Genomic DNA, 16390 nt, shown 5'->3' on the forward strand with positions numbered 1-16390 from the left:
TTCAAGAGTAAGAAATAGTATCTCAAAAATATTTTTATTTTGAATTTTGCTAATTTAATTATAATGAAACCAACCTGCCATGAGCTAGACATGATCCCAATGATGCAATGAAAATAAACATTTTGCTCTTGGTTTTGAAAGCCAAACAAACAAAAATGTTTTTGTGAATGAGCAGCAGGTATATTTTGCCTTGGTCTACCGCCTAACATCTTCTCGAACCATAAGCGACACGACTACAACGACGACAGGTCCCGTTGATCGTTCTAGGAAATGCCCGATTTCTTGCGCTGCTATACACTTGAAGACTTGAATCGTAAAGAACTAAAAGTATATTTCTGCAGTCATAGCACTATACATATACTGTTATCGTTTGGACCATTTGCTTTTATCTGGACCACTTTTTTTTTTCTTAACGTGGCCGGACATTGGTGGTAGGACATTGCTGATATCACGATTGAGTTATAATTTTAACACACCCAGGCTGGAACCCAGGATCTTTGTGAAAAAGTATTAATTTTATGTATTAGATTTGGAGACGCGAGATACTTTAATCACGTGTAAAAGAAATGTTGGACTCCCTTCTCTATTTCCTTCACAGCTTCGTTTTCCAGGGTTGTTTCAATATTGGCTGGTTTTTTGTTTAGCACCGAGTTGATTAATCCGCCGACCATGTTCTCAGTCCCAGTAGCGCTCTTACTAGAGGGGTTCACACTGTCATTTGTCTTAGCGCTCTTACTAGAAGAGTTCACACCGTTTGTTACCGTGCTGGTTCTAGTCGATTTTCCTCCAAGAACAGAACTGAGAAGTCCTGCAACTAAGTTATTTGGATCATCCGATTGCGCTTGAGTGTTTTTTTTGGAATCGAGATTAGAGTTCTTGGACAAGGCGCTTATGAATGATTTCTCTAACATCGTTTTGTCCGTGATGCTTTGAGACTTTCCAGGAATCTCATTTTTCTTGGAAGGAATAACGGGGTTCACAGAGTGTTCGCTGATTGTGTTCAGCGGTATTTTTGGACCGTTAGGTTGAGTGGTTTTCTGGGACTCGGTCTTAGTTCCCGGAATCAGGCCGGAGTTCATGACTTTGGGCAAGATAGCTCGCAACACTTTCTCGCCCGCACGCTTTACGGCATTCCCAGCATCCTTCAGCATCTGAAGAAGGTCACGCGGCTGCCGGAGCGGAGCCCCTGGTAACCAAGGATACATAACAATGAGAAGTAAGACCGTATGGGTCAGTGGAAGAGTGGAGGCCCTGGTAACCAAGGATACATAACAAAGAGAAGTAAGACAGTATGGGTCAGTGGAAGAGGGAAATAATTGATCCTTAGTCTTATAATGGGACCCGCGCTTTCGTGTCGCCTTGACAACTTCAGGAAGTCCGCCAATATGGATACGAGAACGTAATGCCCGATTTGCATAGACTTCACTAGTCACATGTCTGACACAGAAAAGCTTTAGGGAGTAATAAAACACGAAGAAAGCTTGTTCATGAAATTCGTCAACAATTGGTCAACTTTTTGAAATTTTATCTTGGTGGTCGGCGTCGTAATCTGACTCGGGAATTCTAAAGACGTCTTAGAAAAATTTCCTCATTTGTGAATGACATACTCGAGTCTACAAATACTAGCAGATTCCCATGCAGTGTGCAGTGTGCTCAAAGTTGACTTTTTAAATATGATTAAACAAAAACAAATGATTATGCTGATGACAAAAGTATCATCGAAATTAAAGACAACATGAAATGATGATGATCTGACAGACGAAGTTAGACTGCTCGAACGTGTGGTCTAAGTAGGATATTTATAGAATATATGATTAGAAAGATTACTAAGACGATCGACAATAACGACGGGATACTAAGAAAGGACGCCTTACCTTTAACATCGGCAAACTGTAGAGAAACAAACAAGGCAAGCACTACAAGCCGGACTCTCTCCTTCAACCTACACCGCACCCACACCATAGTCACCGAGGCAAGGAAGCAATAGCCCGCCCACGAGGTTCAGCCCATGTTACACTCTCCTAGAATACCAATGACTAGAGTTGTTTGTATGTCCATCAAATTAGCGCCGGATTTGTGTGTTTGTTTGGGGTAGCGCTAATTAGTTATGCACAAGCCACCTGCACACGACTGGGTACTACCAGACGGCTTTGTGCGCATGCGCGGTGAAGAGGTAAACTCTCAAAACTGTATCTTACGGATGAACAAATTTAGCCTGCTAGCCGGGAATCCTGTGGGGTGCACCCTCGCCCCAGCTCACTTCGGCCTCCGCGAGCGCCAAAGGATTTCCAATATTCGGAATGAAATCATTTCCGAATCACCCCGAATGAGAGCCAGATAGATATATCGAGATGCACGTTTTCTGTCTAAAGCAGCAAATGTTTTTTTTTATGGATAGAAATGAACGGGATAGCATAACGTAGTAACATGTAAAGCTCAGAAAATTGAAGAGAAGGAATCTTGTGTAACTCTCTTACTCATTCTCAACTTTATCAAGCTAACATTCAATATTTTGGTGGTCGTACGAAAAAACAAATACATTTGCTCACTCTAAAGATCTATCTATATATAAAAAAAAAAGAGTGAGCTCTTGGTTTGCCAAGAAGAAGAATGATTTAAGAATCGCAATCTGCATCACGACCTTTATTTATACCAGAGAAATGTTTATATTTACACGTTATTTTTCTTCGTTTTGACCCAAACACCACAAAAAAATCATATTAAAAAACTTAATAAATAGGAATTTAAAAAGTCTTGTCAATACTCTGCTTCTAAAGTACGTCGACATACTATTAAGGTAAAATCGAATTTTCTTTGATTAAAGATCCCCAAACCATTGTCAATCGTATATTATTGCTTCATATTATTACCCCCGTTTTTTCTATAAAATAACCGTCTTTTCTTCAAGATGGCAAATCCGTCCGGTGAGTTTTCACGCCCTCCTCTATGGCCAAGCCTCTCCCGACTTTCTCTGACCTGTAAAAGAGAAGACTGGGCTCGAGAATGTCAGACGGGCTATTCCAGTTCTCAGAAAATCTTCTGAAGGAATTCCTCCACAGCACTCTGTGTATGCAGTGTGGTAATCTTCTCAACATCTTTCTGTTTTATGCCGTACTTGTTACCAATCACCTTCGCCAGCTTGGCTGCGTTCATCAGCGATGCGTTCACCTTTTCAAACACTTTCTTTAGCTTGTTCTGCGTCTCGCAGTGAGCAAGCAGCGCTTTGGCGACTTTGAACTTCAGGGAGTTGGCTCTCTTCACTTGCTCCTTCAAGTGAGCAATCTCCGCTATTGAGCCCTTGTCTTCTGTGCTGTTTTTCGCCTTTTCGATGTTAACTTTACTGTCTTTCAGATTTTTAGCTTTTCTGCCATCCTTTTTCAGCTTTTTAGACGATTTCAATATCTTAACAATTTTACTTTTGCTCTTAGACTTCACGTCATTATTAATTTTATTCTTTTTTTCTTTCTGCTGTGTCTGTTCTTTCTTGTCATTTTTCTTTTTGTTGACGGGTTTTGCAGGAGTGAGTTTGTGTGCTCTTATCATCTTCATGACTTTGGCCAACTTAATTGGTTTCTTTATTACACCAGCACTAGTGACAACTGTCGTCTTTCTCTTCGCGGAGTCCTTAGCCTGCTTGCTACCTTTCTTCATTTTCTTTACGTTGCCTTCGATTGAGAGGAACGACGCAAGCTTAAGGTATTTGTCAAGTTTGCTCTTCTTAAGCAGCTTATGAAGCAAAGATTTCGGGATCTTTTTTATTATCTTCATAGTCTTATGATCAATAGTAACAGTTTGCACTCCTTTCATAAGTACAACCTTTTTGCTGACTTTTTTGTCAGCTTTTTTCGATTCCGCCTTCTTCTCATGTTTTTTCTTCCCCACAACAGATTTCTTCGAATTTTTTGCTTCCTTGCTCTTGCCTAGCTTCGACTTCTTCTTCTCAACCTTATCAAGTTTGCTTTTGAGTACCTTGCGCGTCTTCTCGTCTTTTGTGGGCTTCTTGTTCTCGGCTGTGACCTCCTGCGCGTGCTCCGTCCGCATGGGACCCTTCATTAAATCCAGCATAGCGTCACTGACTGTTTTATCACCGTCCTTACTCTCCAAGGTCTTCCCTTTGTTAGCCTTCCTACTCGTTTTCTTAGCGCTTCTCTTCACCGATTCTAGTGTGTCCTCCACTGAACGTCTCGGCCTACGGCCTGTCGCGGCTTCTGTGATATCACGTGATAATAACCGGTCAGTCTGCTCCACAGTCCAGCTATTGATCTCGGCGGCTAAACTGTTGCTTTCCTCTTTGGCATCGCGGATGAGGCGATCAAGTTCTACGCTGAATTCGGTATCACCTGCAAGCATGATACAGAAAAACCATTAGAAAAGGCGCGGTTAAAAGGGTGAGATTCACTCTACTCGTGTTGTCGAATGTGCAAACAGTGCATCATCTCCTCACAGCTTTACGCATATGTCTAGTGTTCTTTATTGTGCCGCTGACCTATGGAAACATGGCGTGCTTCATAACATCGCCGTAAATTTACAAGAAATAATAAAATAAATAAAAACATATATGGTTTGAAGGCCTCAAGCCTGAAGGCGTCTCTGAAATGTTTGAATCAGTCGAAAGACTGCGTGAGGTAAAGTGAATAAATATGAATTATTATCATGATTGTCTGAATATAGAAAGCCGTAACTTACCATTCGCGATAGTCTGCGCCATTAAGACGACCACAACGCAAAAAGGCAGTAGCGTAGTTACACAGACCATGTTCTGTCTCGCGCTCAAGCTTCAATCTAAACAAAACAAAATCAGAACTGTCAGAATATACGAGAATTCGAGTAATTCAAGCACAATGTAAAGATCGAGGGTTACATAGAACACAGTCCCCCCCGCCGTTCGTACAGAGCGGCTAGGCTACGAACTGGGAATTATCCCAAACGTTCTATCGTACTCGTTAAAATCGGTTGATAGATTTTATTTCAAAGCGTTATTTTATGTTTAAAATAGGAAGACAATATATAAGGGGATCCGCTCTAATATACTCCATTGAGTGTTCTCGCAATTTTTCACAATCGCGAAATTTTTCGCTCTTTCCGCTTCAGCGATTATTCATGAATAGCCCCCTATTACAGTATTTATTATAACAAAAACGCCAAACCTTTTAAAGAATAAAGAAATACAATAGCCAACGCCCCGAAAACAATAACAAATGGGTAAATATTACACTGGTTCAAGACTTACCGCGTCTCAAAGCATTGCAGTTTCCGTAGCCTTAATTCTCGAGGGCCGAGGAGACACTTGGAAGTGTTTTGTGACAGTCAGAGGTTAATTTTGGTGTAACGTTTTGAATCAACGTAACAAAAGTCGAACCGTTGCGCGCTGTCTCAGCGGGTTGTGTGTGTTCTGGGTCGGAAAGCATCAATGGAGCCACCTGTTGTAGGTAAAAGGCTAAGGAAAAATACGACTGATGCAACGCGAGAGTACACATGGGCGCAGTTAAACCAACGAGATTTACATGCGTTACTTTGTCGTATAAAATGCTTTCTTTTCTGTTCAGGTATTCTCAAGATTATTTTGAGCTTCGACAGTTGTAGGTAAAGTGACAGATAAGTACGACTGATGCAACTCTAGAGGAAATATGGGGGCAGTTATTCCACTGGGCGTAGTTACAAGGTAATCTTCCAAGTTCAAAAGACATGAGGCTTTTTGCTGCACTATTTGCTGTGACGGTATCTTTTACTTGTTTGTACCAGGAAGTCTCAAGTTGTTTACAAACAATTCATGGCACGAATGCGTTCCGAATGGTAAACGTATGTAGGTTCAAGGAAAACCTGCGCATGCCTAAACAATAATTTGGTACGGGATTAAGCATATCAATGGGAACGATGCGGTAGCATTGATAGAGTTTAAATAACATGTGGATCTTCAACTTCGAAGAGTATACAGCATATTATGTGCTTTATCCGAAAAAACACAGGATAAACTCAGCCGGCTTTAGTATTCAAATCGGGATAAAGACTCGGATAAACTCAGTTTGGAGCAAGATTGACCCATAGCAGATCACTGGGGAAGGGTTATGCACGTTGAATTGCAAGAGAGAACCGCTGTTCGGATAGGAATGATAGAAACGACTACGGCGGCAACGTTGTCTGGGTAAAATGGTCTTTATTGAATTTCAAACGTAACTTGTTTTAGCAAAAATATTACTAGAGCGACATAAAGACCTATATTTAAAAACACTACTAAAACTGTTCCCCCCTATGGCTCTGTTGAGAGAACGCAAACATAAGAAAGGGCTAAGTGAACATCAAGCTACGTCAAGCGAACCCTAACAAGAAAACTGTGTGGGCTCTAGTCCAACTTTTTTTTTACGAAATATCAATAGTTACCCCCCCCCCCCCCCCCCCCCCTTACCTCCCCTCCTCTAGCCCTAGGGCTGTATATTTTGTAAGCCAGTACCACTAGGGTCCGGGAAATTGCCACTTATAGATGTTAAGTTACCACTTAATATCGGCAAATGATGCGTTACTGTATATAAACAGAGAAGCGAGAAATACCTGAGACAAAAAGGCAAGTAATATCAAAATGTTTATCACGAATCAGTGTGTGGCTCAACGAATTAAATAAATAGAAAAATCATCTGTTAATATTAATAGTGGCATTACCACTTATAATTATTCAATATTTTCTTTTGCTTGTATATTCAGCCTTATCATTATCAAATGGACTCGTAATACAAAAAAGTTTAATGGTAATGGCTAACACAATTTGCGTATGAAGGGCCCTAGCTTGTACGTAGCGAGAATCGTCCTTAGTTACGTAAAAATCACATGACTGGTCACGTGGTAATAAAAAGGAATGCGCTCTCCCGGCAGAGCAGTCGCTATCACAACGCATGCGGAAGAATCTAGAGAAGGCTGATTACCACCTTCAAGAGCCTTTGCCATCAACTGAGTAGCCCGTAAATATATTACTTAAAAATTTTCCGCTACAGTTATTGATTTGATACACCTGAAAGCGTTGCGTATCGCGACAGCAGCGATCGGTACTTCCGGTAGCGACCTTCATAAGATTATTATCGAGTTCTGTTGTATCCGTGTCCCGAATAAAACGTCTCCCGTCCATCTGATAGGCATGGAAGACCTAAGCGTATTTACAGCTGTAAATGCATATCTGCATTCTTGAATTAAAAATCCCCGATACTCCGAGGATCAAAGATAACGTTCCTCGAATCGGAAAAGTCTTCAGCAGTACCGAAAACCATCCTTATTCGCAAGCAATTGGTAAGAAGGATCCAGTAAGGACCCAGCCTGATGAATAGCGACCCACAAGGGCTTGACAATGCATTATCGATCACCACGTGGACGTCTGGATAGCAACCCACGAGGGCTTCACGATGCATTATCGATCACCACATAGAGATGAACGTCTGGTTAGCGACCCACGAGGGCTTGACGATGCATTATCGATCACCACATAGAGGTGAACGTCTGGATAGCGACCCACGAGGGCTTGGCGATGCATTATCGATCACCACATAGAGGTGAACGTCTGGATAGCGACGCACAGAGTTGCATTGGTTTCAATTCCTTGGCGAACGATGAGGGCCCCAATGATACTAGCGTTGCCAGGGCTTCAGCAAAGGTTCAGCATTGGGTCAGCACTTCATGTAATACCCCACGATCTGCATGTAGGGTTAGGGTATGGGTATTACATGAAGTACTAACCCAGCATTGTTACCCCTTTCCAGGTCTTTATGTCTCAATGGTCTGTTTGACCCATATTGGTTCAATATTGCTGCTCTCATTAAAAACCCAGTACTGGCCCATATCGGACTCGTATTGTTCTCAGGTCTGATGCCCATATCAGGCAATGGCTGGTCCAATATTGTAACCCTTGATCCAGGGTCCAATCAAGAGCGGTCAAGACTTATGGCCCACATTGGACCAATATTGTCCAGCGCTGTTTCCCTCTGTCCGAGTACCACAGGACTGGATTAACATTGGCCCAAGGTTGCCGCAGTATTGGCCCATAGTACCTGCATTGATCTCAGATATTCATACTCTGTAATTTCTCGATCCATTCTTGAGTCGCTTCTTGGTCCTCGGCAAGTAAGTTGTACACGCGTTTGGTCGTACGCAGCTGAAACAGTTAACCATCATTAGTCAACACGCGTTTGGTCGTACGCAGCTGAAATAGTCAACCATCATTAGTTAAGACGCGTTTGGTCGTACGCGGCTGAAACAGTTAACCATCATTAGTTAACACGCGTTTGGTCGTACGCAGCTGAAACAGTTAACCATCATTAGTTAACACGCGTTTGGTCGTACGCAGCTGAAACAGTTAACCATCATTAGTTAAGACGCGTTTGGTCGTACGCGGCTGAAATAGTCAACCATCATTAGTTAACACGCGTTTGGTCGTACGCGGCTGAAATAGTCAACCATCATTAGTTAACACGCGTTTGGTCGTATGCAGCTGAAATAGTCAACCATCATTAGTTAAGACGCGTTTGGTCGTACGCGGCTGAAATAGTCAACCATCATTAGTTAACACGCGTTTGGTCGTACGCGGCTGAAATAGTCAACCATCATTAGTTAACACGCGTTTGGTCGTACGCAGCTGAAATAGTTAACCATCATTAGTTAACACGCGTTTGGTCGTACGCGGCTGAAATAGTCAACCATCATTAGTTAACACGCGTTTGGTCGTATGCAGCTGAAATAGTTAACCATCATTAGTTAACACGCGTTTGGTCGTACGCAGATGAAATAGTTAACCATCATTAGTTAACACGCGTTTGGTCGTACGCAGATGAAATAGTTAACCATCATTAGTTAACACGCGTTTGGTCGTACGCGGCTGAAATAGTCAACCATCATTAGTTAACACGCGTTTGGTCGTACGCGGCTGAAATAGTCAACCATCATTGGTTAACACGCGTTTGGTCGTATGCAGCTGAAATAGTCAACCATCATTAGTAAACACGCGTTTGGTCGTACGCGGCTGAAATAGTCAACCATCATCAGTTTATCAATCTGCCCTCTTTCAAAATTGAGTTACGGAAAAACAGGCAAGATTAACGAGTTTTGAAGGAAAACCATAAAGATACTCACATCAAAGAATGCTCCTTTCTCGGCTCCTTTAGGTGCACCTAGAAAAGCAACATCAGCAACTCAGTTCGTAAAACAGAATATTGTCAAGTTCAGCTGAGTTTTTGGAAATTTTTAGCATTAAAAAATTAGACGCAAACTATAAAGTAATCTGCAAAATGGTAAAACATTGAGCAGCTTTGGTACCAATCAAAACACGAGTGTTTTCTCGGGTGTTATTTCTATCCCCCTCCCCTCCCTCCGTTCCACACCCAAACCCCGGCTTTAGACTTGTTGGATGTATTGCCGGGTCTAAAGACCCAATCACGTGTTCAAAAAATGACACCCGATTGGTCAGTACTATATTATCAGGAAGCAAAACGCTTTGCAAATGAACAGTTGTATTTTAAAATGTGGACAAAATTAAAAACAACCCGCTTTTCCGTAAGTGTATTGTAACAAATACGTGACAGACACATGTCACAATACGAATCATGTTTGAAAAACCGAACACGGCTCCGCCCTCCCCCACCCCCCAAAAATGAATAAATAAAAAGGACTTGGAGATCCGCCATCCAAGGTCACGTAACATTTCCTCACCTCACCTTGTGTACACGGTTACACACGAGCCCTCTAGAATAACCTACACGTTATTTATGATGTTGTTTACCTGGGAGCGGGTTGCCAGGGACTACGGCGATCATCTCGCCAAGGTCAATAAAGCCAGCACAGTGGGGGTCGTCGCGGGTCTCATAATAGCGAAGCTGATTACGCTGCGTATCCAGTACAAACCAGCGGGACTTCCATTGCTTGAACAAGTGGCCTCTCTTGTGAAGGTACCCGCAATGTAACTGTTTGTTCGGCGCTTCGCTCTGCAAGAGAACACCGGTCAATACAAGGGAATGGCCCGTAGACATAGAAGGAAATACAGGGAAATGACCCGTAGACATAGAAGGAAATACAAGGGAATGACCCGTAGACATAGAATGAAATACAAGGGAATGGCCCGTAGACATAGAAGGAAATACAAGGGAATGACCCGTAGACATAGAATGAAATACAAGGGAATGACCCGTAGACATAGAAGGAAATACAAGGGAATGACCCGTAGACATAGAATGAAATACAAGGGAATGACCCGTAGACATAGAAGGTAATACAAGGGAATGACCCGTAGACATAGAAGGAAATACAAGGGAATTACCCGTAGACATAGAAGGAAATACAAGGGAATGACCCGTAGACATAGAAGGTAATACAAGGGAATGACCCGTAGACATAGAAGGGAATACAAGGGAATGACCCGTAGACATAGAAGGGAATACAAGGGAATGACCCGTAGACATAAAAGGGAATACAAGGGAATGACCCGTAGACATAGAAGGTAATACAAGGGAATGACCCGTAGACATAGAAGAAGTAAATACAAGGGAATGAACAGTAGACGCGCGGCTGCGACACACTTGTTATTCTCGTCTTTGTCTCTAAATTGCTTAGTGTGGATATAGGAAGGTGTTTGTGGATTTTTTTTTTAGCTTTTATTCAGTATGACATCAAGTTTGTGAATTGCGTCCCCAAAATCGCCCTAGCACGCTATTCGCTTATCAACTCGCCCTAATCCCCTCGCAACGTAAAAAATGGCAAATATTTGAAACAGTATCTCGTTTGAATTAGCCGATGGAAATAAATGCTTTTTGCGACTCAGTATTGAGCGAGAGAGAAAAGTGGCGGCGACGCCCCTTTCTAAAGAACGCCTCCTATCTAATGAACGCCCCCCCTAAGCTTACAAGTTTGTATCGAACGCCCCCCCCCCCCCCACCCTCCCGCTCGGCTTAAAAAGCAAACTACATAGGAATAACGGTTATGTAAATCAAAGTTCAATTGCCTTGCTTAAACTGAGCATGGCTTCTATTTGGTTAGACTTGATCAATGCCAAGAAACGCAGGCTATAACTTAAAGTGGTCTGTACAGGACCCGAAACGATCCCAGGACCCGAAATGATCCCCAAAAGTACCCCAACTGATCCTCGGGTCATTTCGCTAAGTCAATGCTCGTTACCTCAGGCAAACTGATCGTGCTTTTGGCTAGCGAGGTCCCAGGCTGCTCGGCCAAATCACGCTTCTTGCACTGCCAGGGGACCTGGGACTGGCACTTCTCGTGACAGTTGTAACCGCACTCTGTGCATTTGAGACCTGACGGCGCAACACTTAGGTTAGTGCTTCATAGAAAAGTATCTCCCTAACCCTACATGAAGTACTTACTATGCATTTGAGACCTGATGACACAACACAAACGTTCAGCGATCGTAATAACAGTCAACTATTTGTTTATCGCACGGCCTCTTCCGAATATCCAAAAGAAAAAAATCCAACAATATTTACACCTCTTATAAGCGGTCAGTTCAATGAGCCTTACTGATGAATTACCTTTACTGACGAATTAGCTTCACTGACGAATTACCTTTACTGACGAATTAATTTCAATGACGAATTACCTTTACTGACGAATTAACTTCACTGACGAATTACCTTCACTGACGAATTAACTTCAATGACGAATTACCTTCACTGACGAATTAACTTCAATGACGAATTACCTTCACTGACAAATTACCTTCACTGACAAATTACCTTTACTGACGAATTACCTTTACTGACGAATTACCTTTACTGACGAAGCCGATGATCAGCTGCAGGCAGTAATCACAATTGGATGGAGTCAAAAACATGTGCTTGACGAAGTTGTGCGGCTGAGAGAAACCCTGCGCACCTCGGTCTTCTTCTTGTAGTTTACCCTGAATGAAAACGAAACAGTCATCCAAACATATTCATATTCATTTCATATGAAATAGTTCCCTAATTTTCGGACAAGGAACACTTAAATACCCAATTATTTGAGAAAACAAAAGAACAAACTTTATCATACTCCTTACTCTAAGGATGACCTCCATAGTACTTTTATCATACCCCTTACCCTAAGGATGACTTCCATGGTACTTTATCATACTCCTTACCCTAAGGATGACCTCCATGGTACTTTATCATACTCCTTACCCTAAGGAATCCTTCCATGGTACTTTATCATACTCCTTACCCTAAGGATGACCTCCATGGTACTTTATCATACTCCTTACCCTAAGGATGACTTCCATGGCACTTTATCATACTCCTTACCCTAAGGATGACTTCCATGGTACTTTATCATACTCCTTACCCTAAGGATGACTTCCATGGTACTTTACCATACTCCTTACCCTAAGGATAACTTCCATGGTACTTTATCATACTCCTTACCCTAGGATGACTTCCATAGTACTTTATCATACTCCTAAGGATGAATTCCATGGTACTTTATTATACTCCTTACCCAAGGATGACTTCCATGATACTTTATCATACTCCTTACCCTAAGGATGACTTCCATGGTACTTTATCATACTCCTTACCCTAAGGATGACTTCCATGGTACTTCGCTTGTGCTGCATGAGAGCCTGTTGCTTGGCCCAGCGAGTGTTTTGAGTGGTGACCTGGAACAAGAAAGAACAAGTTCTCTTTCTCAGCATTTTCTGAATGATCCAACGCCTTGTAAAAACGTCTCTTTTCATAGTTCACGCTATATTCCTTTGCTCCTCACCATTCGGGTCGGAGGTGGGTACTCCAGCTTGTTCCATAGTTCTCTCCACGTCTCGGGCTTATGATCTGCCTCCTCGTCTAGCCTACTCAGCTCCTGAAGGAACCACGTGCATTGGTCACGTGCAAATTGTGTAACGTCACCATAGCAACCAGTCATACACCGTCGGAAATAGTCATGTTTGTGTTCAGGAGACTGCTGGTCTTCTACTGTGGTCTCAACTTCATTGATGAGCTCAGCGTCGAAAGGAGGGCCCGTCGACAAGTTCTCTGTCAAGTAGTATTTCCATACAACGAGATTGGAGATTCGGCAAAACGGCCTGAGCACCTGTGTAAGGAAAAGACTATGAAATAAGAATGGAGACGTCAGTTACGTGAGTGAAATAAGAATTTACTAGTGGTTATATTCACGAAAAGCAATTCTTTGTTGTACAAAACTTTTTATGGTATATTTTAATCCTTTAACGTATTGGGCTTCCTGGTGCTTTAAGGGAATAATATGCGTCGTCGTAAACATTAATTAAACAAATGCCTCCCTTTTGAGTCCCCAATATATTGATCTCATATTTAATTTATCTTATAAAAATGTGAAAAGGCGCTTTCTATAAAATACCGCCCGTATTTCAGTATTCCACGTTTTCGTACATCCGTCTTGGGAACCCTGTGTATGATGGACAACCAAATTCAAACCATGCCAATTCGCACGTTCTTTTTTGGGTTTTGTGAATTAGAGAGTGGATCGTTTATCCTCGCTTCGTTGGCCTCGATGGTGTGTTATTTGGTGTTCGATTCCATACTTTTTAATGAAAATCGATGTGACATAAAAGATATGTGGGCTAAAAACAAAAAAAATGACCGCAAACTATTTGTAATAAACAAACCTTTTGCTTATATAAGAAAATCGAAGAGTACTTACTTCTTATATCGAGATTGATCTGATAAAACAAGAAGTGTTGTGCACCATCTCAATCTGATTAAATAAGCGTTTATGCACCGTCCTTTAATGGATTGAATTGAAGTTGTTCAAAAGTCAAAAGTCTTGCAGTTGTAAATAAAAGCTCTTTTCTGCCGTTTTCTTGTTTGCGAACTGTTTTGTTTATGCGCGATAGAGCTAAAGAAACTACTTTCTTTTTGAGGTAGGAATAATGCCTTTCTAAATAACGATATAAAGACGGTTGTGTTTTAGCTATAATTAATTTATCTATGCAATAAAACTACGGCAAATATTCGAATTCTTTTTCAGATTTGATTTTCCGCGCGCTCGAAGGTTTGTTTACACATCTTCCAAAATTGTCTAGAATAAGATTTCTCCTATAAGATTTTTGGAGATAGAATTATTACTGCATACTTTTAGTGTGTTTTCTGGAGAGACACGGAGGTCTGAAGATCATTAGTCCTATTTCGGGAAATAAATTATTTTAGTGCTTCTGTGAAATCTTGAAAATGGCGCCTTTACGAGTGTGATCTTCTCGCTTACAAAAACGCGTGAGTTAGAACTTTTCTATTCGATATAATATTGAAATAAAAAACATTTTGCACACCTCTTCTCTGGTAATGTCTGGAAATGGTTTCTGAGTTTGCTAGCTCAGCCGTTTTTCCGTGAAAGGTGGAGCACAGTCCATTCCTTAGCCTATTATATATAGTATAGATAACGAGGAGATTGAAGAGATGCGGATGTTTTCCGTATTCCCAGCCTAACCTTCTGGTTGTCCGGGGAGTACATGAAGTTGTAAAAGGCCGGCGACCTTTGATTCTGAGCATCGATGTAATCCCAGAGTGATTTTCCCCGCCTTTTACCCTCCTCCTCGATCATCCATCCGGCCTGGTAGCGCTCGTGCTCAGAGTCCATCAGGAATGTGCGGAAACGCATGGACACGTGGTGATAGGCCAGAGTGCACAGGAAATGATGATTGAACTCGAAGGAGAGCGGGTACTGACGCATGATCTGAAAATATCACCATAGATCACATAAGAACACTTCATCACATACAGTAAGAACACTTCATCACATAAGGACATATGATTACATAAGAACAGAGTCATATAAGAACACATGATAAGGTGCGTGCGCGCGCCGAATTTTGCCTTATTTTTTTTGTACTGTAAATTAAGAAACTAGCTCTAAATCCGTTACGTGATGTGAGATGACCGAAGATATTCCTTTCTTACCTGATGCACAGCATCAAGGAACTGCAGAAATACCGGCGTGAATCCACTCTGTGCAGACTCAACCTGGTTACAACGCTGAGTGAAACGGTGCCCAAACCCTAACCATTCCTTCTCAATCAGAGTCTTAAATCCCTCGATGGAGCGATAATGAGAATCAAGGCAAATCTCAGCTAAACACACGACTTGTGCGGTGACGTCCCAGCCATCCTCAAAACAAACCATCACAGACGAGCCCTGAATGTCAATAAGATCCACCAGCACATTAGACACGTTCATCACCGCAGAAAGCTGGTGCAGCCACTCAGACTCGTTGACCTGCTGCACAAAGCTTATGGGGCTGTCAGTGGCTGGGCAGCAAGCCCGTAGAAACTTCTTGAAGCATGCACGCACTGCACGGACGTCTGGAAGTTCCACTGGCACAAACTCGCATTTGGGATAGGCTTCTTGCTTGACATTCCTTAGGTGTGCCTTGTCACCCAGCACATAGAGTGCAGCTGGCTCCCAGCCCTTCTTCTTCAGGGTGGCCTCCACCAATTGGCCGCGGTCCGTCTCGTCGCGCTTGTCCTGGTTAAAGTACCCCTCGGTGTTCAGGATAACACCATGGTGAAGGGAGTTTTGCCGTGCGACTGACTTGTTCTTGGACAATGGAGTGGCCGAGACTGCAGGAAAACAACAAGATTGACTTCTAATACAAAACACACAATAAATCGTGATCGCTTTAGCTATCAACGATTGCAATTAGCTTGAATACAACCTTGGGTGTGTAGTTTGCGTTCTGATCGTTAAAATTTCTCTATACTCCTTCTCTAGACTGGAGTTTGTTCTACATTATCCATCGAAGCAATTAGCGGTATCTTTCGATCCCGAATATTTAACAAGTTAGCACCCAAGGATGAGACACAAGGTATGCATTATACAATATATCAGGCAGATTACTAAGAGTACCAAGAGGAATTTTGTTTTTTTTCAGGCTACAACTCTGGTCAAAACAGTTCAGGCAGTTCTCAAATGTCAGCCTTTTTGGTATCAACATGATGTCAATGCGTTCTGTTTATTATCTACGCACCGACAGCTGCGAATAGCTTCTCCTGCTCCACCGAAGATGACGGGATAGAGTTACCAGACATGCTACCCCCCACTCCCATCCCGGATCGGATCATGGACGCCACGCTGCTCCTCTCAATTCCCCCGGCCCGCACTAGGGTAGCCTTGTTCTTGGGGTGTTTCCAGATGGCCACAGGGAAGCGGTTTTGGCGATGGTTCTTAGCCACTCTCAAGACAGTGTCGTCTGAGATGCTCTGCGGAACAACCACTACAGCTGGGTAGCTAGGAGAAATGAATGAAGCAAATGCGATTTCACACAATCTGCCAATTAACAGCTCTTATCGAGAAAGTCTTCAGCCTATTTAGAAAGTCTAAAATGGGGCGTACTGGGCCAAGGTTCGAGTTTTTGCAAGTCACGGGACTTGACAAACTTTAATCATCAGGAGAGCTAGGTTATCTTTTTTTGC

The 16390-nt window shown here is 42.3% G+C and overlaps 3 protein-coding genes and 1 long non-coding RNA gene across 5 annotated transcripts in view; 1 reads left to right on the forward strand and 3 right to left on the reverse strand.

Annotated features, from left to right (window-relative positions):
• Window positions 1-15: 15 nt before the first annotated feature.
• On the reverse strand, window positions 16-2090 carry LOC125568040. Its single transcript, XM_048729343.1, has 2 exons — window positions 1875-2090; window positions 16-1186 (listed from the first exon to the last, which is right to left on the reverse strand). Exons 1-2 carry the CDS (start codon window positions 1960-1962, stop codon window positions 552-554), a joined length of 723 nt encoding a protein of 240 aa, XP_048585300.1. The 5' UTR covers window positions 1963-2090; the 3' UTR covers window positions 16-551.
• Window positions 2091-2628: 538 nt separating this feature from the next.
• LOC5511522 (nucleolar protein 58) lies at window positions 2629-5370 on the reverse strand. Its single transcript, XM_001631866.3, has 3 exons — window positions 5231-5370; window positions 4687-4782; window positions 2629-4340 (listed from the first exon to the last, which is right to left on the reverse strand). Exons 2-3 carry the CDS (start codon window positions 4754-4756, stop codon window positions 3028-3030), a joined length of 1383 nt encoding a protein of 460 aa, XP_001631916.2. The 5' UTR covers window positions 4757-4782; window positions 5231-5370; the 3' UTR covers window positions 2629-3027.
• Window positions 5371-5572: 202 nt separating this feature from the next.
• Window positions 5573-6636, forward strand: LOC125568041. Its single transcript, XR_007312042.1, has 2 exons — window positions 5573-5662; window positions 5743-6636. It is a non-coding gene; the product is annotated as an uncharacterized LOC125568041 (long non-coding RNA).
• Window positions 6138-16390, reverse strand: part of LOC116617823 (myotubularin-related protein 13) — a 32454-nt gene continuing 22201 nt past the window's right edge. The window contains exons 23-32 of one of the 2 annotated variants that reach the window (XM_048729338.1): window positions 15946-16205; window positions 14880-15538; window positions 14410-14655; window positions 12715-13038; window positions 12527-12607; window positions 11746-11875; window positions 11140-11273; window positions 9752-9953; window positions 9106-9143; window positions 6138-8131 (exon numbers count right to left, since the gene is read on the reverse strand). In XM_048729338.1, the coding sequence (XP_048585295.1) occupies window positions 8039-8131; window positions 9106-9143; window positions 9752-9953; window positions 11140-11273; window positions 11746-11875; window positions 12527-12607; window positions 12715-13038; window positions 14410-14655; window positions 14880-15538; window positions 15946-16205 (2167 nt within the window). In that variant the 3' untranslated portion in view covers window positions 6138-8038. Of the gene's footprint in view, window positions 8612-9105; window positions 9144-9751; window positions 9954-11139; window positions 11274-11745; window positions 11876-12526; window positions 12608-12714; window positions 13039-14409; window positions 14656-14879; window positions 15539-15945; window positions 16206-16390 lie in introns of both variants that reach the window. The other variant, XM_048729339.1, reaches the window with a different exon arrangement.

Source organism: Nematostella vectensis, chromosome 6 (assembly GCF_932526225.1).
Source record: "Nematostella vectensis chromosome 6, jaNemVect1.1, whole genome shotgun sequence".
Taxonomy (NCBI): Eukaryota; Metazoa; Cnidaria; class Anthozoa; order Actiniaria; family Edwardsiidae; genus Nematostella; species Nematostella vectensis.